General features: G+C 45.0%; 1 protein-coding gene across 1 annotated transcript in view; it reads left to right on the forward strand.

The window, feature by feature from the left end:
* The first annotated feature begins 1,173 nt into the window (after window positions 1-1,173).
* The window catches only part of LOC130474735 (40S ribosomal protein S6-like), a 33,034-nt gene continuing 9,372 nt past the window's right edge, over window positions 1,174-24,835 (forward strand). The window contains exon 1 of the mRNA XM_056846432.1: window positions 1,174-1,667. Within this exon, the coding sequence (XP_056702410.1) occupies window positions 1,203-1,667 (465 nt within the window). The 5' untranslated portion in view covers window positions 1,174-1,202. The remainder of the gene's footprint in view (window positions 1,668-24,835) is intronic.

Below are 24,835 nucleotides of genomic sequence, written 5' to 3' on the forward strand. Positions count from 1 at the left end.
TGCCTTCCCCAGTCATCTTCCCTTTACCCCCAGCAAGCTGGGTACTCATTTGACCGACCTTGGAAGGATGGAAGGCTGAGTCAAGCTTGAGCCGGCTACCTGAAACCGACTTCTGTCGGGATCGAACTCAGGTCATGAGCAGAGTTTTTGACTGCAGTACTGCAGCTTACATGGCTTTAAAACAAATACAATACTTTATCAGTCTTTGCTTGGTTTGGGCTTAACTCTCCCCCACGCAGAGACTTGGGCCTTTTGGGCACATAAACATTCTAGTTCCTATAAATCCCTGAAAGATTCAACCTGGGGAGGGTGTCTAAGCGGGCAGGTGATCCTGTGGTGTTCCCAGAGTAGGGTAAAATATTCCAGGGGATCCTGCTCAGCACGAGCTTACTCTGGTCTTTTTCATTTCCGCGTCCCGTCCTCAGGACAGGCCCTCAGCTCTGCACATTAGCTCAACAGCCCTCGCTGCTGTTGACGCGCTAGTTTACCATCGTGCGGTGAGACGGTATCTCGGAAACAGTTTGCAATGTCTGTCTCAGGTTCTGTGGCTCTCGGCTTTGGTTTTCCTTCCCTTTGACAATGCTCGGTTCTTTCCACCTGTGGTTGGCCACCGGCGCCTTGCTTGTGCAAGAAAAAACCTTTCCTTAACTTCTCTCTTTGCTCCCAGGAGCAGTGGGGTCCATCTTGGGTGATCTTGTGCGCTGCTCTCTGCTGAGTGAACGTCCTACCTGAGAAAATAAAAGAATAGCTTAGCTCATATTTATAGGTTTATGGCTGTGTTCCTCTGCCTCACAAAATGGCCCACCAACCTAGATTAGGATGGGATAGCTTGACATTTGGCAAGCCACACACAGAATACCAGCCTTGGACTGTACATTACAAGGGGAAGGTGTTTGACCCCCTCCCTTCCCCCCCATGTTTGCAGTCCGTGGCAGGCAACAAAAAATAGCTTTGTTACTGGGCAGTCACTCGACAAACAAAACCTTCCAGTGCAAACCTATCTGCCTCTTTACTGAAAAGTGTGCATTCAGTGGAATTAATTTGCAAATAGGTATGCAGCCCTAATTAAGCAACTGTTTGAGTTTTAATTGCTTAATGGATCGAATATGCATACCTTTGATGTACATACCTTTGCGTATCAATAAAACAAAACTTTCGCTCTTTCCCGTGGCAGATCCTAAGTGAGTAGTCTCGTCGGCACCATGAAGCTGAACGTCTCCTTCCCAGCCACTGGCTGCCAGAAGCTCATTGAAGTGAAAGAGGAGCACAAGATCCACACCTTCTATGAGAAGCGGATGACCGCAGAGGTCTCTGCAGATATGCTTGGTGAGGAATGGAAGGGATATATTGTCCGCATTAGTGGTGGCAACGACAAACAAGGCTTCCCCATGAAGCAAGGCGTTCTGACTCACGGACATGTCTGCCTGCTGCTCAGCAAGGGCCACGCATGTTATCGTCCCAGGAGAACTGGAGAATGGAAACACAAATCTGTTCGGGGTTGCATTGTCGATGCCAACCTTAGTGCCTTGAATTTGGTCACTGTAAAGAAAGGTGAAAAAGATATTCCTGGACTAACTGACACCACTGTGCATCGTCAACTTGGTCCCAAAAGGGACAGAATCCGCAAGCTGTTCAGTCTCTCCAAAGAAGATGATGTTCGTCAATATGTAGGGTTGCCAGGTCCCTCTTTGCCACCAGTGGGAGGTTTTTTGGGTGGAGCCTGAGGAGGGTGGGGTTTGGGGAGGGGTGGGACTTCAATGCCATAGAGTCCAATTGCCAAAGTGGCCATTTTGTCCAGGTGAAGTGATCTCTATCGGCTGGCGATCAGGTGTAATAGCAGGAGATCTCCAACTAGTACCTGGAGGTTACAAACAGACTAAAGCGTACTGAAGGAAGGTTGTGCAAAAAGAACCCACAAGGGAAAAATTATCCGTACACAACCACTAACTATTTTTATGCAATTTTACTATTCTTAAGGCATTATCTTATTTAAACAACAGAAACCAGAAAATCCATCATTCAAAATACTGTTACAGTGGGTATTCCCGATGTAATTACACAATGTGAACAACAACACAATAACTATATTATTGTTTACATGGCTATTGGATAACGTATACATTCACAAAGAATCCCCTACAGTTAGCGAGATCTTATGTTGTTAAAGTTCAATATGGTCCGATGGACCACACGTCCAATAGTATTATAATCCACTGTATAATGGTGCAATTCGCCAAAGATTAATTCCTTTCGGCTGCGTGGATCCTACGCGCCGTAAAACACCAAGAAGATGCACTTGTCAAGGAGATGCACTTGCTTCCGTAGTCAGCTGACCGTTGCTGACCAATCAGACAATGCTCCTTTCAAAATATTGCTGCTTTGTACAGCTTAGCGTTTCTAAATATTCAGGCCAAAAGCCCCCTTTTTATGACAAGATCCCTGTTCTAGCTTGTTTCGATGGCTTCTTCAGACTATGTATTCCATTTTATCCGACCACAACTTTGCAGTTCATGATATTTGATCCTTAAGTCAAATTTGGAAACGCTAAGCTGTACAAAGCAGCGATATTTTGAAAGGAGCGTTGTACTTGCTGAAACCCCCCTTGCAGAAGAGTCATCAGCTACGGAGCTGCTAGGACCGTCCAAGAAACTGTGTTAACCCTTTGTGTTAACCCTTTGCCTGCATCGGGGGGGTGTCATCTGGGGCAGCTGCCTGCTTGGGGCTTGGTCGGCTAATTTTTAAGTTGATAATTTTGTATGGTCCGCGAATGATGTTATAAATACCCAAATGGCCCTTGGCGGAAAAAAGGTTCCCTACCCCTGTTTTAAAGAGTCACAGGGAAGTAGAGAAGGTCTCTTTCAAAATGGGTGCTGGCTATCAATCTCCTTCTCTCTTCCCTGGGAAAATCCCTTTCTTGGGCAGTGGGTACAGGGGGGGTGCTTTTGTGGAGCAGGAAAACAAAATGTGGCTGTCTTCTTCAAATCATGGTTAGTCACCAAGCCCAGGCATCATTTGTGGTCCCCTGTGTTGGTCTGGGGGGCGGGAAATTACTCAACAAAGTGACTTCTTTTAAGGGAGAAGGAAAGATGTCTCAGGGATGGCTTCTGGTTATCCAGGAAACAGTTTACAAGCCAGCCTTCTGCAGAGAATTCAAGAATAGGCTGGGATGAAACTCAGTTGTAGAGCGGCCTGATGGATTGACGGCCTGTGCCCTGAATAGCAGTGTAGAAGAGAGCATTTGGCAGGTGCACATCATGCTACAGAGGTGTAGCTGGCCTGATTTTGTGTGCTGGAAAATTCCTAAAGATTTTGGGGTAGAGCACAGAGAGGGACCTCAGTGGAGTATAATGCCATAGGCACCACCCTCCAAAGCAGCCATTTGCTCTAAGGCAACTGATCTCTGTAGTCTGGAGATCAGTTGGAATTCCAGAATAACTCCAGGCCCCACTTGAAAGTTGGCAAATCTAGTTGAGCCACCCACTAGTTGAGCCACCCACTATTAGGTGCAGTTACCCAACTGGAGGCCCAGAGGGAATCATGAGAAATAATGCCAATTCAGAAATCCTCCCCATCTAGGGTTGCCAGGTCCCTCTTCACCACCGGTGGGATGTTTTTGGGGCGTAGCCTGAGGAGGGCGGGGTTTGGGGAGGGACTTTAGTGCCATAGAGTTCAATTGCCAAAGCGGCCATTTTCTCCAGGTGAACTGATCTCTATCAGCTGGAGATCAAATGTAATAGCAGGAGATCTCCAGCTATTACCTGGAGGTTGAAGGAAAATAACAAGCACTGATGGCTACTGGAAACATCAATAAGACTTTTTATAATTCAGTCATAAAAATCAAACCTTATACAGTGAAACAGAAGCAAACAAAGTCCCGTGGTGAAAATAATTTTCGCCAGGTGAGGTCTCCCGGTTGCCAAGTTCCAGGTGAAGGCTGGAGATCCGTTCACTGGGGCGGCACTAGTGGCATGCCAAGCCGCAAATGAAACAGGTACCGCAAGCAAAGGTAGTTGCAGATCGATATTGGCTGTATGTAGCCGAAGAATTTTGAGCCAAAACTTGATTTTAAAGTAAATTGTAACAAAAATTGGGGCTAAATTGCCCTTTACTTTGAGGAGAATTTCCTTAGAATATTTTAAGCCCGAAATAGGATTCCGGTATTTTCCTATTTCGCTGATGCTTTGTCCATCGGGCTTAAGGTGGCTTGAGCTAGTATATTTGACTCTATATAAGAAAAATAATACAAAAATGCGAGACTTGAATATGCTATACAATCTTAAGAATACTAATATTGCTAATATAAGTATACAGAGGAGTCTTAACACATACATACCAAATGCCAGTGAATAATATCACATCTGTCATGAGGAAGGCTTGTAGCATTCTTAACAATGAGTACTCATAGCAATGCTTAAATGTGCTATATTGCCAACAGGTGCAACTAGCATTAAAGAAACAGTACATTTTAGAAACAAGAGAAGGCCTTGTGCCAATTACATGTTCAAAGCTACCAGGTCATTTTACAAAAAACAGGAATAATCATAGGCTGTATTCAATCCATAAGGAGACATTGTGTTAAACATAAAATCCTTACTGTCCTGTATGTAAGATGGGGTATTTTTTGAAAAATCCATTAAATAAAACTGCAAAAATTGAGCTAAAGGTTCAGTGATACTTTGATTCCCAGAAACTATAGGTCGGCCTGGTGGCTTGGGAAGATTTTTATGTATTTTAGGCAAGGAATAAAAAATAGCCATACGAGGATGTTGATTTAAAAGAAATTCAGCTTCCTTGCGTGTAATATAATCCATGGCTAAGCCTTCCTGAATTACTGTTCTGATAGATAACATTACTCTTGAGGTGGGATCATGATTTAATTGTTGATAATAATTAAGATTGCTGAGCTGGCTGCGATTTTCCTGAATATAATCCCGAGAGTTGAGTAGGACGATGGCCCCGCCCTTGTCAGCTTCCTTAATGGTTAAATCGGGATTATTGGCCAATTTAATTAAAGCCTCACGTTCATCTTTGGAAAAATTATTTCCTTGGAACCTGCGTCTTTTTTCCAGTTTAGTAAGGTCTTTAAGAACCTGATGGTGGAATGTCGTTATTAAATGACTGCAAGAGGAGGGAGTGTAAGTAGAACGTGGTCGAAATGTCCGAATTGGGGCGGCAGATTCGCCAAAATGTTCCCTTAATTTAATTAGTCGGACCAACTTAAATATGTCAATGCGGGTTTGAAAAGCTGAGTAGGTGGGTTTGGGAACGTACCCCAAACCCAAATTTAAAACCTGTTGTTCTGTAGGAGATAATACATAATCAGATATATTGACTATGAGATTGCTCTGCGCCGGCCGCACCTGGGAAAATAATTATATCCCCGGCCTCTCCTGGGTCTTAAAGAGTATTCCCTGAATGAGGAGCGGCTGGAAAGGCTAGAGGAATCACTCTCAGTTTGATTTTGACGGGTATATCTTCTGCCTGTATTTTGAGGTTCTGTCCCTCCTTCCTGAATATTAAACCAAGGATAAACAGCATTTTTTGAATAATCCATTGTGTCCCTTTCAAATTTTTTAATTTTATAGGACCTTATATTGTCAGTATAGGATTTCAAATCAGACTCCAATTTCTTAATTAAGCTAGCCAGTTCAGAAGTATCCAATTCATCTTTTAATTTGTCTTTCATCTCTTCAGTTTCTTTTTTAATTTTTATATTCTCAGCATTTGCCTGTTGTACAATAAGCAACATTAAATCATAAGAACATTTATTGAGGATTGCCATCCAACGTTTTTTGAAATCCTCATCCTGTCGGAATAAAGTTGGTGCCTTGCTTATTCTTAAACCTCTAGGTATCATTTTATTTTTTAAATAGTCAGCTAACGAAGAGGCATGCATATCGTTACGTACTCCTCGTTTAGATAGATTCAATAATTGCTCATAAGAATCTTTTCTAATAGAAACCTTTTCCTGTAATGGTGGAACAACACTGAGAACCCGTTCATGTTCTTCAGTGGTATAAGCAAAAGAGTCTGACCAATATGCCATGACTGGTTATACAATTCAAAAATCGTCCCTCGTGCTATAATAACAGAGTTGAAGGAAAATAACAAGCACTGATGGCTACTGGAAACATCAATAAGACTTTTTATAATTCAGTCATAAAAATCAAACCTTATACAGTGAAACAGAAGCAAACAAAGTCCCGTGGTGAAAATAATTTTCGCCAGGTGAGGTCTCCCGGTTGCCAAGTTCCAGGTGAAGGCTGGAGATCCGTTCACTGGGGCGGCACTAGTGGCATGCCAAGCCGCAAATGAAACAGGTACCGCAAGCAAAGGTTTAAATTCCTCTAGACCTCTTTTTCTTTTTAAAACGGACTCTCAGATGCTCTCAGCAGTCTGTGCCTCCTGAAGCATACTCAGACCTCATTGGGTTGTTTCAAATCAATGTATGATGTCATAGCTTTCTGCCATACGTCTGTAAAAACACCTTTCTTGTCTGTGGAAAACATAATTTTTGCTGCATCTGTGATACTTTATTACTAGAAGGAGAAAATTAAGGCACTGAAGCACTGTGAGGAAACATAAAGGCCAAAAATGCATGGTCCCTTAACCCACTTTGTTTCCCGTTTCAGCCAGGATCAAATTTACCCTGGCTGGGGGGAAACTGTATGCGCTACCTTGAAAAGCAGGGACGAAACTGTGTGCAAATCCATCCATGTAAACAGAAAATGCGGGAGATGTGCACAGTTCCTGTTTAGCTTGCAACACCCCTGCCCCAATGGTTGGTCATTTCCCAAAGCAGGGAAGGCCCTCATTGGTCAATTTGAAATGACCAATCACCGGTGGTGTGGGGTGTGTGCCAAACTAAACAGGAACTTCATGTCTCCTGCATTTTCTGTTTACATGGATCGATTGCAAAGTTTTGTCCCTGCTTTTCAAGGTAATGAGTACCGTTTCCCCCCCCCCCAAGCCGGGTAATGTGATCCTGGCTGAAATGGGGAATAAAGTGGGTTAAGGGACCATGTGTTTTTGGCCAAAATGTTTTGGGGGAGTGTTTGGAGAGGGGGGTGGACTTCAACGCCATAAAGTCCAATTGCCAAAGCGGCCATTGTTTCCAGGTGAACTGATCTCTGTCACCTGGAGATCTTCAGCCCCCACCTGGAGGTTGGCAACCCTATTGTTTCAGGTCTGCTAAACTGTAATTTTTGCTGAGGATCAAGAAACTGGTTCCATATTTCTGGCTCTCTTTTCTTGTCCCTGCTATTTTTAGATTTTTTAAAAAAGTCATGAAATTATTAATGGCCATAAGCAACGTCATCTCTTATCAGACATCTCCCCCGCCCCCCGCCGGGAATACAGAGTGGGAAAGTATCTTGTCCCCTGTCCCTCTGAACCCCTTTCTTAATGAACACATTAAAGACTGTTTATTTATATCAATTTCTAACTCTCCAAAGACAATCCTATATATAAGCTCTGCTTTGGATCACCTCCTTTTAATGGGTCATTAATGTATTTTAAGCGAGAAAGAAAACTTTGCGTTGGCAGAAAGGGAGTCTGCAGTTTACTTTAATAACAAAATGACCAAGAGTGCCTTTTGACTGCTTTCAGATTCCCAATGAATAATAGATATATTAGTGGATTAGGCTTTATAAGGCAATGAGATAAAGAGGCTGTCTTCTGCAGGAGCCAGAACGTTTGGCTAATAGTGCCAACTGGGAAACTCAATATAGAAAGTCATAAGGGGCTGAAGATAATAAAAAGTCCCTTGGAAGGATGTCCTTTGAAGGAAAGTCATCCATTGACAAAGGCAGTCCATTAAACAGAGTCTTTTATCAACCTTATTTTACCAAATAGTGAGGAGAACAAAAGAAGAGATGCAGGCCCTGGTTTTTTCCTCGTTTTGAAACCACTTTTACCCTGATCCTTGTCTGGAAGCCGGTTTTGAGAAAATGGCTGCTTTGGCAATTGGACTCTACGGCACTGAAGTACCTCTCTTCCCCAAACCCCGTCCTCCTCAGTCTCCACCCCAAAAAACCCCCACCGGTGGCAAAAAGGGACCTGGCAACCCTAATCGGGCTGGATGTTAGAAAATAAAAAAGAGATGGTGGGAGAAAAGGTGTTTCAGGCCTTGATTTTAAGGCCTGTTTTAGCCAGCTTCTCTGTGCTTAGTGCTGGTGGGTATAAAATGGTGTTTGACTGACTGTCTGTCTGTCTGTCCTGAAGGCAAACCCATCAAGTTTTAGCAAGAGCAGAAATCTGAAGGACGATAGGAAGAGAAATACCACCAGCAGTTTCAAGGCTGTGGACTCACTCTGTGGAATGAATTACAGAACTGCCCAAAGAGAATGAGAAAGAAGAAGACCAGGAAGGTTTAGGAGGAAAAACAATTAATTTAGCTTTCTGCATATTGATTTTCAATTTATGGCTAGACAGTTGTCAGGAAGCATCCCTCAAGCAGTTAGAGACATTGTGAAGACGCAAGGGGAGATGGACTAGAAAGACACAACTGAATGTCATCTGCAAAACAGTGATACTGACTGGAAGAAATGAGAGAGCCAAAATAAAGATAAATAAAATAAGTCTTAAAACAGAACCTTGAAAATCACTAATAACAGACAGAAATAAAGAGGAAAATAAGGAGTTACCATTAAAAAAACCCAAAAACATCAAAAGCCAAGGTAGGACACAACCAATTAAACCTGAAAGATATATAACACAATTCGGAATGCAGAGAGAGAACAGTATAACCCTAAGTAGGGATGTTGCAAATTTCACTGCAGATGTATTTGACAGTCAAACCTCAACATGTTCAAAGGTGTCGGTCAGACATGAGATGATTGCTGAGCCTGTTTGGTTATGCTGAACCACTGCCAACACCTGCAGAACAGGTTCGCATCTGATTTTCCCAACGCTGTGCATGCACAAAGACCCTGCCGATTCAAACCACTCGGCAACTACTTTCAACAAAGGATAGGAGAGGGGCCATGGCTCAGTGGTAGAGCATTTGCTTGGCATGCAGAAGGTCCCAGGTTCAATCCCCGGCATCTCCAGTTAAAAAGGGACTAGGCAAATAGGTGACGTGAAAGACCTCTGCCTGAGACCCTGAAGAGCTGCTGGTGGTCTGAGTAGACAGTACTGAATTTGATGGACCAAGGGTCTGATTCAGTATAAGGCAGCTTCATGTGTTCATGTGATTTTATTAAAACACAGCTTGTTCATGGAGAAGAATTGCTATCCCTGATCCCCATCACGAATGGGGTTGAACAGGCAACCTGCACCTGTTGGCATAGGTATGTTGAGCCAGTCAGTGTAGTGTGCATGCAGCCCTGGACATCCTCATTCATGGGGAATAATTGCAATCACCAAATTTATTTATGACTAATGTATAGGATTTGTGACTGATTGGTCTATTTAAGCTATTGCCTGCTGAGTAGATCAGTTATGCAGCAAGGACTGGGGAACCCAATCAGGCTGTGTGAGAAGGCGCATGTGTGAAAAGCCAATTGTACTGCACTGCATCTAGGGTTGCCAGCTCCGGGTTGGGAAATACCAGAAGATTTTGGGGGTGGAGCCTGAGGAGGGCAATGGGTGCTGGCTGAGAGCCAGCGTGGTGTAGTGGTTAAGAGCGTTCGTTTGGAGTGGTGGACTCTGATCTGGAGAACCAGGTTTGATTCCCCACTCCTCCACATGAGCGGCAGAGGCTAATCTGGTGATCTGGATTTGTTTCCCCACTCCTACACATGAAACCAGCTGGATGACCTTGGGCTAGTCACACTCTCTCAGCCCCACCTACCTCACAGGGTGTCTGTTGTGGGGAGGAGAAGGGAAGGTGATTGTAAGCCGGTTTCAGTCTCCCTTAAGTGGTTGAGAAAGAGCATATAAAAACCAACCCTTCTTCTTCTTCTTCTTCTTCTTGTTATGAATGAGGTTGAAAAGCCTCCCTTCCACATTATTCTTAATTTTAAATACTTGTATTATGTCCCCCCTCAGTTGTATTTTTTTAAACTTGAAGCCTCCAAAACATTTAGCTTTTCCTCACAGTTAGGGTTGCCAGCTCCAGGTAGGGAAATACCTGGGGATTTTTGGGAGTGGAGCCTGAGGAGGGCGGGGTTTGGAGAGGGGAGGGACTTCAGTGCCATAGATTCCAGTTGCCAAAGCAGCCATTTTATCTGGGAAACTGATCTCTGTCACCTGGACATCAGTTGTAATAGCAGGAGATCTCCAGCCACCACCTGGAGGCTGGCAACCTTAACTGCATCATTATTAGGAAGGAACACAGTGAAGCAACCTCCCACACAGTCACAAATGGGTCACTGAACTATCAAACCGATCATTGAAAAATTACATCCCTGTTCTCAACTGCGTAAACTGGAAGATGTTTGAGCATCCCAAATCTTAAGCACTCTTCTAGGTCTATTGGAGTTAGGGTTGCCAGCTCTGGGTTGGGAAATACCTGGAGATTTGCGGGGGGGTGGAGCCTGAGGAGGGCAGGGTTTGGGGAGCGGAGGGATCTCAATGCCATAGAGTCCAATTGCCAAAGCGGCCATTTTCTCCAGGGGAACTGATCTCTGTCTCCTGGAGATCAGTTGTAATAGCAGGAAATCTCCAGCTAGTACGTGGAGGTTGGCAGCCGTTGGAGTTAGCAGGTTTAGAAGGATGTCAAGCTGCTGAGGATTACGCTGTAACTCTTGAAGAAAGGCCCTGCGATTTAGCATAAGTCATTGATAAGCTTATAAAAATACCATCTCTGTACAAGTGAAAAAGGACAAAAAAATGAGGGGAAAGTATCAAGAAGACAGTGGATGAGGCCTTGGGAGATCTGTGAGCTGATCCTTCCAGAATTTTAAGTAGAAATAACAGCCATGCAGACCCTGATTTAGACCAGAGCAATGGGTGGGTGGGTGTGGGTGGGGAGGTATGGTTAACTTCCCTGAGTTTGCCAATGGAAACCAACCCCAACCAGTCCTTTGATTTGCACTTGGGAGGGGGGGAAGATGGGCAACCCATCATGACTGGCCGAGCCTGAATACAACCCAGCTTCAGTTAGCCTTTTGCTGTAGGCCTGCTGCTTGACCCCTGGAGTTGCCAACCTCCAGGTGGAGCTGGGAGATCTCCTGGAATTGCAACTCATCTCCAGATGACAAAGATCAGTTACTCTGGAAAAAATGGTTGCTTTGGAAGGTGGACCCTGATGAGCTCCCTCCCCTCCCCAAACCCTTTCCTACCTAGGTTCCACGCCCCCCCCCAAATCTCCAGGAATTTCCCAACCTGGAGTTGGCAACCCTACCCCTGGAACTGAGGCCCAGTTGAAAAACCTGCATCGGACTGCTGGAGGGGGATTGTATCATTGAACTCTCCAATGTACACAAAAGAATCTCTTACACATAAGAAGCTGATGTGTCAGGGTGGAGATTAGGTTAGAATCCTTCATCCTGACACCCAGTTGTCTACGTTGAGTGTTTTTTTTTTTTTTTTGTGGAGAACATTCATTCATGTCAGTTATCACCACCTGTCATCGGAAGTGCTACCGCCCTATGCCCAGGTTTGTCACATCATCTAAGTGGCTCCCGCAGAAGGTCCCTTAAACCCCCATGCTCTTGTGGCCTTGCTAGGACATGACATTGTGCCAGTTGGCTTTGCTGTGGGCCAGTCTACAATCAGGGCACAGCTCACAGTCTTGCATCCGTGACTGGCATACGTATTACAATGCAGCTGATAAGGTGAACTGGGAGCCTTGGAGAACAAGACACCAGCTACCTCGCCACTTGGTTGATCAATAGGCATTAAGCCTCCGGGGTCCAGGACAGAGACATTAGCGGCTTCCCAGTCTGAACCACACTAGCCATGGAGGGATCGGTTCATCCAGACCACTGAATTGCCTTGAGGCTTACAATCCCATAGTGGGAAGTGTGGTCACAGTTCATGGAGGTTTCCGAGTGTTGTATGCTTTGCGAATGTGGGGCAGGCTAGAGAGCGCCGCAGGCCACCAGCTTTTTGATGAATGGCCACATCGTATCACAAGGAACAATGAACTCTGTTTGCCTTAAGGTCATTTTTACTCCCCCTCTGTGATATATCACATGAAGCTGCCTTATACTGAACCAGACCCTTGGTCCATCAAAGTCAATATTGTCTACTCAGACCGGCAGCGGCTCTCCAGGGTCTCAGGCTGAGGTCTTTCACATCACCTCCTTGCTTAGTCCCTTTAACTGGAGATGCCGGGGATTGAACCTGGGACCTTCTGCATGCCAAGCACAGGTTCTACCACTGAGCCACAGCTCCTCCATTTGGGCAGCTGATTGACAAGTGGCTCAGGCAGGTGGGCAGCTGATCTATAGGAGCCTGGTGTAACCCAGCTGTGCGGTCAGCTAATCTTGATCATGTGAACAGATGGATATGGGTTTGAGCACAGGGTATATGAAAAGGGGCCAGCTAGCTGCAAAATTCAGCCCCCCCCCCCCGGGGCATTTAAATCCAAGAAACATTTTGTGCTGTCACTTTTAATAATGTGATTGTAAAGCCTATGTTAGCTGCAGAGCCAGATTAAGACCTTTAGAGGCCCTAAGCACTTAAAAGATTTTGGTGCCCCCCATATATATGTAATTCAAAATATAAACAATAATAGAGCCAGCATGGTGTGAGAGCCAGCGTGGTGTAGTGGTTAAGAGCAGTTGTTTGGAGCGGTGGACTCTGATCTGGAGAATTGGGTTTGATTCCCCACTCCTCCTCATGAAGCCAGCTGGATGGCCTTGGGCTAGTCACAGTTCTCTTAGAGCTCTCTCAGCCCCACCTACCTCACAGGGTGTCTGTTGCGGGGAGGGGAAGGGGATTGTAAGCTGGTTTGATTCTTCCTTAAGTGGTGGAGAAAATTGGCATATAAAAACCAACTCTTCTTCTTCTTCTTCTTCACCATCAAATAAAATATGATTTTTCGAAATGAAGCAAAACTAACAGCAAGATGGAAAATAATATTTATTTTTATATACTTTCACTTTATTTATATTTGAAAGGTTTTCTCCTACTTTTTGTGGACCCTCGTGCAGCTGCACCATTTGCAGTTTTGCACCGTAGGGTCCATGGTAAATCCCGCAATGGAAAATTTCTGAGGTGCCCCCCTTTCCTTGATGCCCTAAGCCAGTTCTTATTTTGCTTAATGGTTATTCCAGCCCTGGTTAGCTGGAATCAACATGTATTTGCCCAGTGACAACTTTCATAAATGGCACAAATTCTGCAAGGGAGAATGCAATGTACTTTGAAGTGTCACATATTAAAACCTACTCTTCCTTGCTAGACTTAAACCGGGCAGGTAGGTGTTTTGCATTCCAGGTCTTGAGAAACCTGGCCAGGCCCTGGTACCCATTCCTATACATGTTTGGCCAGCACGCTGTAGCACAGCTTAGCATAGGGTTGCTAGATCCTTCTTTGTCACCGGCAGGAAGTTTTTGAGGCGGAGCCTGAGGAGGGTGGGGTTTAGGGAGGGGAGGTACTTCAATGCCATATAGTCCAATTGCCGAAGTGGCCATTTTCTCTAGGTGAACTGATCTCTATCGGCTGGAGATCAGTTGTAATAGCAGGAGATCTTCAGCTAGTACCGGGAGGTTGGCAACCCTAGCTTAGCAGTATGGTCCTCTTCTACCTTTGCACACCTATAAGAATATTCTCATCATATAATTGCCTTTGCTGCTGCTTCTTTTTCCTTTCCCCTCCTTTTTCTGTTTGTAACCATATTTTTTAATTGCTGGGAACTAACGTGGCGTTGCTGTCTTGCTCAGCGTAGGGATGTTTGACTCTAATCCATGGGCTGTTTAAGCCACAGTGCTGCAAAGGCTTTGAAACGAATGGCAGAAATCATGACCTCCAAGGGGGAATCTGAGTGAGAGATTTTGGCTACACATCCATCTGTTGCGTATTAAACATTCCAAGGCATCACCACAGTCCGCAGCGGCTTAAAATCTCTTAAACGTGCGTGTGCGTGCCCGAAGCTTCAGCTGGGATCATTCGGCTTAGCGCCACTGACACCGGCCGAGCGAGGCTGACTTCAACCAGCTGCAGGTTTGGCCAGAAGAGCCCATTTCTAAAAAAGATGCTCACCACATTGTTCCACAGGAAAATTGACAAAACACGTCACTGATGCATTTCGCAGGAAGGTTTCCAGTGCACATTTTTGTTTTGTTGATTTTCATTTTTAAAAAGTAACTCGATCTCCAAGCTTCTGGCTAGTCAGGAATATCATAGGAGACAAAAAGGGGGTCTGTAGTTGATAATGGCAGGCGTGAAAGCAACTTACATTTCTTACCAGCGCCTCCAGATGGTTCTTGCATCCATTGTAGTGAGCTCTGACTCACAAAAGCTTATGCCAGAATAAAGGTTGTTAGTCTCTAAAGTGCCACGGGTTTTCCAGTTATGTGGACATTGTTGACCAAAGATCAGGCAGTACTTGTGAAGCTGTAACGACTGATCAAGATCCTTGTGATTTTGGCTGTCCAGAAACTGTATCATGCATTAAAATGTGGGTGGTATCCTATATTCTTTGTGATTGTTTCAGCAGTCACGTGACAAACAGAGGCAGAGATGCACAGTCCCTCCACAATGAACCCAGCTCTGCTCAGATCTGCTCAGCACTAATTCTAGCTGCTGATAAAAATAAGAAAAAAAAAACAACAAAAAAACAGTGTTGTACACAAAGATGCAAAAACCAAACCAAACAACACCAGGCTCTGAAAACTTTACAATTTATATAAATAGAAATGTTCGTAGGAACAATATAAAGGTCTAGCGTACCAATGATGAACAACACAAATTAAACGCAAATGCATCAACCCAACCCCACGAGAAAGGCAAAGAAAGAATAAAAAATCAAGTCCATCAGTTTAATGTCATTTGTATCGCTTTGTCATTTGCATTGGTCAACAGCAGCAACAAGAAGCTGGGGACTTTTGAGGATGTGTGGGGAAGGGGAACAATTTGGAAATCCCCAAATCTCTCACTCCAGAATTCCATAGGCTCTCAGACCCTTGATCAGGCTAATTTCTTTCCTTTGCTCCTTATTCCCACCCACCCCTCCTGTTAACTGACTCTCATACTGGCTACATCCAGCATGGTGTAGTGGTTAAGAGCGGTGGTTTGGAACAGTGGGCTCTGATCTGGAGAATTGGGTTTGATTCCCCACTCCTCCACATGAGTAGCGGCCGCTAATCTGGTGAACCGGGTCGGTTTCCCCACTCCTCCACATGAAACCTGCTGGGTGACCTTGGGCTAGTCACAGCTCTCTTAGAGCTCTCTCAGCCCCACCTACCTCACAGGTGTCTGTGGTGGGAAGGGGAAGGTGATTGTAAGCTAGTTTGATTCTTCCTTAAGTGGTAGAGAAAGTCGGCATATACAAACCAATTCTTCTTCTTCTTCTTCTTCTTCTTCTTCTTCCTCTTCCTCTTTTTCTTCTTCTTCTATATTCTGTGCCTCTTGGAGATGCTCCGTCTTTATCGGGCCGTTTGCAGGGTTTCTGTTTTCTCTTGTCTATATGTGTTTTCCTATACTTACCTGTGGGTGACTTGGTTGGTTTCATGACTGTGACTTGTGACACAGTTGCAAAAAAAGAGAGAGTTAGCCAGCACTGGTGCACTTCTTACAGGTGCTCAATAATGCGCAGGCGGTTTACGATCTGTGGTTTCAACACGGCCTGAGCTATGAAGAGTAGCCCTTGGTTTAGTTGTTTGTATGTTTGTTTGAAATTGGGAGTCATTAAAAAAAATCTTTTCAACTTGGCCTCATAAAAGCAGCATGAAACAGATCTTGCAGATATTTTTAGCCTTCTTGCAGATTGGGCGAGGAAAGCTAGCAAAGCATGTTTGCAAGAATGCTAAAAATACAAGCTGCATCCTTGGCACCTAGAATGTGGCATGTGCACATCAACTCGCTTGGTTTCTTAGTCGTGATTCTCCTTCTGATGCTGCATTCCCAAGTCTTTTTGGGACATAGAATGAAAACTCCTCTGCTTCTACATGGGATCTATCTATTGGCCTAGCAAAAGTCATAGGGTTACAACACAGATGAACCAGCCATTAAGCTGTTTTTAGGTAAAAGTAAAGGTCCCCTGTGCAAGCTCCGGGTCATTCCTGACCCATGGGGTGACGCTACATCCTGACGTTTACTAGGCAGACTTTGTTTATGGGGTGGTTTGCCATTGCCTTCCCCAGTCATCTTCCCTTTACCGCCAGCAAGCATTTTACCGACCTCGGAAGGATGGAAGGCTGAGTCAACCTTGAGCCGGCTACCTGAAACCAACTTCCGTTGGGATCAAACTCAGGTCGTGAGCGGAGCTTTTGACTGCAGTACTACAGCTTACCACTCTGTGCCACGGGGCTCCTAAAAAACAGTCTTTTAGATAACCAGTAATACCGGTGCCTGAAAAGCTTGGAAAGTCCAGATTCTACCCGGCTCTCTCCAGCATTTCACAGATTCCACAGTGGTGCAAATCCAAAATTTGGTAGGAAGGAAGCCTACTTTGGTAGAAGGGTATTTCTGGAGATACAGAAGAACAGGGAAGGGGAACCTGCCTGCCAGATCTGGGCTGAGAGTCTGCCTGCTTTCTTATTGCAGGTATCGAATCCTGACATGGCCAGAGTTGTGACTTTTTGCTGTGATTCAAAGGGCTTAGGGTTGCCAGCTCCGGGTTGGAAAATAACTGGATTTTTTTTTGGGGGGGGGGAGTCTGAGGAGGGCGGGGTTTGAAGAGGGAAGGGACTTCAAGGCCATAGAGTTCAATTGTCATAGGGGCCATTATCTCTAGGGGAACTGATTTCTATCACCTGGAGATCAGTTGTAATAGCAGGAGATCTCCAGTCACCACCTGGAGGCTGGCAACCCTAAAAGGGCTCTAGGCTCTTCGCCCATGGCCTTTGAGCCAGCCTAGCGGACCCATCCCAGGGCCAGTGCAGAAGTTGTATTGTCTTTTTCTGTTTGTTTCTCTAAGCAGCCTGAATAGGCTAGCTTAGCCTGAACTCATCAGAGCTTGGGAACTAAGCAGGGTTGGCCATAGTCAGTACTTAAATGGGAGATCACCAAGAAAGGCTGTGGTTGTTCCGCAGAGGAAGGCAACGGCCAACCACCTCTGCTCATAAGAACATAAGAAAGGCCCTGCTGGATCAGCCCAAGGTCCATCAAGTCCAGCTGTCTGTTCACACAGTGGCCAACCAGGTGCCTCTAGGAAGCCCATCGCTTGCCCGGAACACCCTGTGGACGGGGTCACCATGAACCAGTCGCAACTCGACAGCATCTTCTTCTTGTTTGTTTAAATTATACTTGTATCCTTGTCTGCAAGATGCTTTAAGTCTGTGATAGGGAGAAAAGTGGGATAGCACAAATGCTTCCATCCATACCATAAAAATGGACCGGAAATAGAAATAGCTCACTTTGGACCCTGAATGGAATTAGGGCTTTGAAGGCTGGATGTAGCTCTGCCCAGTGGAATCCAAAATCTACATTCAGTCTTGCAACTTCTATACCTGATGCAAAAACAAGCACAATGGCATGTTTTCTTTGGGTCAGGACCTGCCCTGGATCATGGTTAAAATGGGATGGAATCTCCTCCTCATAGGAGGAGGATTCCCCTGCAATCCACGGTCCACTCAAGAGTCCCCAGAGGGAAGCTCCAAACACACCATGGATCAGCAGAATCTATCCAGGGATCTAGTGGAGGTAAAGAACTAGGAGTCTACCCAGTTGGACCTGCCCACTGCTAGATCCCCTGCATCCTCTCTGGGTCTCTCAAGAGTGAAGAAGTTGGCATGGCATGGTTTGGAAAGGGGACACATAGACATAATTTTTTCTGTTATTTTTTCTGTTTTGCATATTTTACTTTGGTTTTACTAGTCGCAGAAAAGGCAAGGGAGTATGCTGGACCCCAGAGCCCCGAATCTTACTTTTTTGGGGGAGGGGGGAAATGAAATTCTCTGGAAACGGAATATATTTTATTTAATTGATCCCCTCATTTTCTCACCAGTGGGGAGCCAAAGTGGCTTACATCCATCTCCTTTCCTCCATTATATCCTCACAACAACCCTGTGAGGTAGGTTAGGCTGAGAATGTGTGGTTGGCCCAAGGTCACCCAGCAAGGTTCCATGGTAGAGTGGGGTTTCAAACCTGGGTATCCCAGATCCTAGCCCAATACTCTGGTGACTGCTTTTTGTGTGCGTGGCCAATACCACATTCAGTGTGGTTCTACATTCCATTAAATCCATAGGTCTCACACCTGTGAAGGTAACAGCTGGCCTCTGTCTTTAAGAAGAAGAAGAAGAGTTGGTTTTTATATGCCGGCTTTCTCTGCCACTTAAGAGAGAATCAAACTGGCTTACAATCACCTTCCCTTCCCCTCCCCACAACAGACACCCTGTGAGTCTGAGAGAGCTGTGACTAGCCCAAGGTCACCCAGCTGGCTTAGTGTGTAGGAGTGGGGAAACAAATCCAGTTCACCAGATTAACCTCCGCTGCTCATGTGAAGGAGTGGGGAATCAAACCTGGTTCTCCAGATCAGACTCCACCGCTCCAAACCACCGCTCTTAACCACTACACCACACTGGCTCAATTAATTGATTAAATGCAACTATGTCTGTTCCCTGACCTGGGTAGCCCAGGCTAGCCTGCTCTTGTCAGATCTCAGAAGCTAAGCAGGGTCAGTCTTGGTTAATATTTGGATGGAAGACCACCAAGGAAGACCAGGGGGTTGCTATGCAGAGGTGAGCAATGGCAAATGATCACTGTTCGTCTCTTGTTTTGAAAACCCGATGGGGTCGCTATAAGTCAGCGGTGACTTGATGGCACTTTTCACCACCAAATATATTTGTGTATCAAAGCAAACTTGGGTATATAATGGGCGGTGTTACATAATTCCCAATTTTATGAGCAAAAGCTACCCCTCATCAATGGAAGGAAAATCTTTTTTGGTTTAATTTTCTGGTTTGATTAGAGTAATTCACCAGAAGCAAAAACAGTCTTTGAAATTACATAAGGATAATTCTCTGCCCCAGGTATTACTATTGGCCCCCTCAATGATTAATGAAAGCTTTAACTCATGATTGTGTTGATTAAAATTAATTCCAACCAGCCAGCATGGTGGAGAGCCAGCGTGGTGTAGTGGTTAAGAGCGGTGGTTTGGAGCAGTGGACTCTGATCTGGAGAACCGGGTTTGATTCCCCACTCCTCCTACTTGAGCAGCGGATGCTAATCTGGAGAACTGGGTTGGTTTCCCTGCTCCTACACACAAAGCCAGCTGGGTGACCTTGGGCTAGTCACAGCTCTCTTAAAGCTCTCTCAGCCCCACCTACTTCACAGGGTGTCTGTTGTAGGGAGGTGAAGGGAAGGTGATTGTAAGCTGGTTTGATTCTCTCTTAAGTGGTAGAAAAAGTCGGCATATAACAACCAACTCTTATTCTTATTCTTCTCCGTCGTCGTCTTCGTCTTCTTCTCAGAAAGCCCCATTGCAGCACAGAAAGAACAACTTTACGTGACTGACCACTGACATATTGATTAATACTCCGTGACGTTTCCACAGCCCAAACACTGGCAGTTACAAGTCTTTTATTAGGAAGTGGTACACGTGAGATCGCAACCATAAGCAATAAATAAATAAATATAAGGAGAAGCACCCTACTTGATTGTTTTAGTGCACTGGCGTAAATCTGCCCAGGGTTTGCATTTGAAGCATCTCTAAAATAACCCTATTTGATTCTGTACTGAGCCACATGTAGCTCTAGACCACAGGGAAGAAGAAGAAGAGTTGGTTTTTATATGCTGACTTTCTCTACCACTTAAGGGAGACTGATACTGGCTAACAATCACCATCTCTTCCCCTCCCCGCAACCAAAACACAGTGAGGTAGGTGGGACTGAGAGAGCTCTAACAGAGCTGTAACTTGCCCAAGGTCACCCAACTGGCTTTGTGTGTAAAAAGGTAAAGGTCCCATGTGCAAGCACCGGGTCATTCCTGACCCATGGGGTGACGTCACATCCTGATGTTTACTAGGCAGACTTTGTTTACGGGGTGGTTTGCCAGTGCCTTCCCCAGTCAGCTTCCCTTTACCCCCAGCAAGCTGGGTACTCATTTGACCAACCTTGGAAGGATGGAATGCTGAGTCAACCTTGAGCCGGCTACCTGAAACCAACTTCCGTTGGGATCAAACTCAGGTCGTGAGCAGAGCTTGGACTTCAGTACTGCAGCTTACCACTCTGCACCACGGGGCTCCTGGTTTCGTGTGTAGGAGGGCTTCATGTGTAGGAGTGGGGAAACCAATCCAATTCACCAGATTACCCTCCGCAGCTCATGTGGAGGAACTGGGAATCAAACTCGATTCTCCAGATCAGAGTCCACCACTCCAAACCACTGGTCTGTCTTTTTGGCAGTCCATGGTATCTGTAAAACTCTCCTCCAATGTCACATTTCAAATGAATCAATCTTCTTCTTATCAGCTTTCTTCATTGTCCAGCTTTCACACCTGTACATGATAATGGGAAATACCATCGTATGAATTATTTTGATCTTGGTCTCCAGTGCCACTTTCTTACACTTCAGAATCTTTTCTAGCTCCTTCATGGTTGCCCTTCCAGTCTCAATCTCCTTCTGATTTCTTGGTTGCAGTCTCCCTTTTGGTTGTACCAGCAAGAAGCCAATCAGATTTGGCAGCAGCGGGACATCACAGTAGGCAAATAAAGTCATCATGGGGAAGGAGGGACTGGGCAGGAAACAAGCAGTTGAAATTTTCGCAAACTTGCGCTGAAAAAATCACAGGAAAAGGAATGCATTTTTGGACACTGCAAAATGTACTGTGAAAAATGGTAAGCAGTTTCAGGTTTTCTGCACAATGCTTGCAGTTTCAATCTTTGCTACAAGGTGCAGTATAAATATTACATGGTTGTTAGGATAATAACTGCAATCAGGACAAGCAGGATTTTTCTTCAGTGTGTTAACTACAAAGCGTCGGGGAAGGTTTTAATATACTTTGATCAACCAATGTAATTACGCAGGGTTCTTTTCCTATTAACACAGACGAGGGGGACATGTAGTTATGTGATCACTGCTGGACCAAGTCAATTATTCAGCCAGCTTATTTTCTCCCTGAAGCTTGTTGATGAAGCTAATCCAGCTCCTACTAATGTAGGAAATCATTAAAGATCAATAACAAAATCATTAGCAGCATGACGCTCTTTCTGGGCCGCCTGATCGACAGATACGCCACTTAATCCGGCCGTAAAATCAGCACCATGAGCTCATTTTAATGGGTGTCAGCAAGATTGATTGGCAGAGGTCTCCGGGTTAGAGCAGCAATTTGCAATCCAGACCGCTAATGCACTCGCGATTCTTTGGAGCACTTTGAGGCAAGTTAAACAGAAAATGCCCTGCAACCGCACGGAGCCACATTTTGCGCAGGCAATTTAAAAAGACTTGAAAGCTTAATGCAAGTCTCGGCCGCAGAACAGGACATTACGAAGTCGGATGTGTTTTACTCGGCTCAAGCAAAAAAGAAGGAAAGAAAAGGAAAAAAAAGAACAAAAAACCCCCCCAGTGAGGGTAACGTACCTATGCTTTCCTAATAGTAATATGCAAGTCTTGAAGCTGATGGGAACGTCTTGCGATGAAGGGGCCAACTTTGGGTTTACCAGATGTAGGCTTTAAGGTCCATTTCTTCCTGGGCCAGGTAAAGACACATAGCTGCATACAACAGCAACTACAAATGACTTTCCTGCCTTTTATGGATCATGTTAATATCAGTGGAGTCAAAGCTCTGCTCATGACCTGAGTTCGATCCCGACGGAAGTCGGTTTCAGGCAGCCGGCTCAAGGTTGACTCAGCCGTCCATCCTTCCGAGTCAGTAAAATGAGCACCCAGCTTGCTGGAGGTAAAGCGTAGACGACTGGGGAAGGCACTGGCAAACCACCCCATAAACAAAGTCTGCCTAGTAAATGTCGGGATGTGACGTCACCCCATGGGTCAGTAATGACCCAGTGCTTGCACAGGGGATTACCTTTACCTTTAATATCAGTTGGTCATTTTACAGCTGGTAAATTACACGTGGGGAGTGGCTGTGGCTCAGGGGAAGCGCACCTACTTCTCATGCAGAAGGTCTGGGTTCAATCCCAGTCAGCAACTCCAGTTATAGTATCTCAGGTAGCAGGTACTGGGATCTCAGGTAGCAGGTATCTGCTGCCTGACCACCTGGAAACCCTCAACGGGTCACCGCTGGGGATGCTCGAACAACCACTGGTTCAGCTCACAGTCTGCCAGTTGTGAACAGGAGGCCGATTGTTCGTCGGTCAGTTTGGTTCTTTGTGAACAGTTCAAGCCTCTTTGCCAGGTTACTTTTTGTGGGTTTAAACCCTACAATGCAGTGCCACAAGTGGTGTTTCATGCCTGTACATTTTCACACAGCCTGGCTGTCATTTCCACACAATAATCCCCCCCCCCATCAACTAAAATCAACTTCCACCACTACAAGAAACGAAGCTCCGCTATGACAGCTACTGTGCAGCCGCAACTGTATTCAAGAGCTGTTCAATGCGGATTGAAGGTTTGGTGACTATATGCTGAAAGGAAGATTGATACAGAAGGAATGGCAGAGGTGTTTTTGAATATGTTAATTGGAAAGTTTAGGCTGACATATAATCGAGACAGAATATAATTAAGATGTTTTGAGTAATATGAAGATTAAGATAAATTCAGAGTATAAACATAGATAAAGGCAAAAACTGTTAATTTAAGGCAGAATTGCTGTTAACTATCATAGATTGACTATACCAAGGGAACATCATAATAACAGAGTAATGTTTAAGATATATACTGACCCCAGAAGTAAGGGTTAAATTGTGTGGATGGAAGTGTATGTATATGTTTGTTATCTATTTTTTCTGAAAATGTTAATAAAATATCTTTTTTTAAAAAGAAGGTTTGGTGACCATAGGTACTGAACATATTAACTGCAAAGTTGGTGGCACCACCTGTCACAGCTGCCACTACTAAGCTAGATGGACCAATGAACTGCTCTGTGCAAGGCAGTTGACTGCAAATATTCAAAGTTGACCTGTCGTCAATGTTAACACATATCCAGATGTGTCTACTCCTTCCCCAACCAGGCACACATATCCAAGCACCCTATGAGACATGTGCCACTGCAATATTCTCCTGAGCAAGTCCTACCACAAGAGCTGTGCAAGATCCTCTCATGTATCCCAGTTCTCAGCGGGATGACAGACATATTCAACAGATAGGGAACCCTTCGTGGCTTTGTATGCTATAGCGAGGCCCATCTCATACACAGGCAACATTAGATTCCAGCACTTATTATGCAGTCACGTATATTTAGTCTTTTGCCATTGCCTCTCTCTCTGTTCCTCTCAGCGTGGTGTAGTGGTTAAGAGCGGTGGACTCTAATCTAAAGAAGCAGGTGTGATTCCCCACACCTCCACATGAGCGGTGGATGCTAATCTGGTGAACTGGGTTGGTTTTCCCACTCTTACACATGAAGCCAGCTGGGTGACCTTGGGCTAGTCACAGTTCTCTTAGAGCTCTCTCAGTCCCACCTACCTCGCAGGGTGTCTGTTGTGGGAAGGGGAAGGGAAGGTATTTGTAAGCTGGTTTGATTCTTCCTTAAGTGGTAAAGTCGGCATATAAAAACCAACTCTTCTTCTTTGTCATCTCCTCTCTAGGACTTTTTTCTTTGTGTTTTGCTAGCATGGATTGGGTTCTGTTGAATATCCTTGCATGTTACCTGCCTTATTAACTTAAAAACTTCTATTGTAACACTGTTTTCAAAGGAATGAGAAACAGTTAATCACATTGAAAGAAGCATGAAATTAGCATTTGCATCACTCCTTCATTATCAGATATTAGGTTCTGCAGCAGAAGTACATGCATCAAAGCTACAGTGGGTAGAAAAAACTAATCCTGCTTTCCCAACCAGCCTTCTAGGAACAGCTAGAGGAAAAGGAAGGACAGCCTGAGTATATTCTTATATTATTCAGCTAGAAAAAGCACAACATGCAAAGATTAAATGCAGGTAAATCTGGGTGTGGCTAAGTATGATCAAGATCATAGGGATAACATGTAATGGGAGGAAGCAGCAAACTGCTGTGGAGTCCTGGCGGTGCGCTAGAACATCTGCTTTGCATGCGGATGGCCTCTGGTTCATTCCCTGGCTCCTCCAATTTAAGAAATCAGGTAGTAGATTATGGGAAAGACTCCAGAAAGTTGATTTCCATTTGTGGGGACAAAACTAACTTTGATAGACCCTGGGGTCTGACTCACTACGTGGCAGGTTCACGTGTTCAGGAGTGTCTCCTAGTTTGTTGAAACCAAAGCTGGCCTGACCTAGAACCCTTGAAGGGTAGAGGTCAAGGACTTTTATGTGACCTTCCCTAGTCCTTTTGATACTAGAGGTATTCTACACTGAGATATTATTGCAGGTGTGGCTTGGTCACTGCTCTGGTATGCAAAGGTGGCACAGATGCTAAATCCCCACTGGACATACCCTTGGATCAAGACCCCCAACAAGGGCTCAAACACTGTTTTAAAGTTTAACTGTTAGTGGTATCCAAGGATTGCTTACAGGTTAAGATGACTGCCAAAAGGCTAGAGTTGCCAACCTCCAGGTACTAGCTGGAGATCTCCCGCTACTACAACTGATCTCCAGCTGACAGAGATCAGTTCCCCTGGAGAAAATGGCCGCTTTGGCAATTGGAATCTATGGCATTGAAGTCCCTCCCCTCCCTAAACCTCGCCCTCCTCAGGGTCTGCCCCCAAAATCTCCAGGTATTTCTCAACCCAGAGCTGGCAACCCTACAGAAGGCCCTCA

This window comes from Euleptes europaea, chromosome 3 (genome assembly GCF_029931775.1).
Source record: "Euleptes europaea isolate rEulEur1 chromosome 3, rEulEur1.hap1, whole genome shotgun sequence".
In the NCBI taxonomy this organism is placed as follows: domain Eukaryota; kingdom Metazoa; phylum Chordata; class Lepidosauria; order Squamata; family Sphaerodactylidae; genus Euleptes; species Euleptes europaea.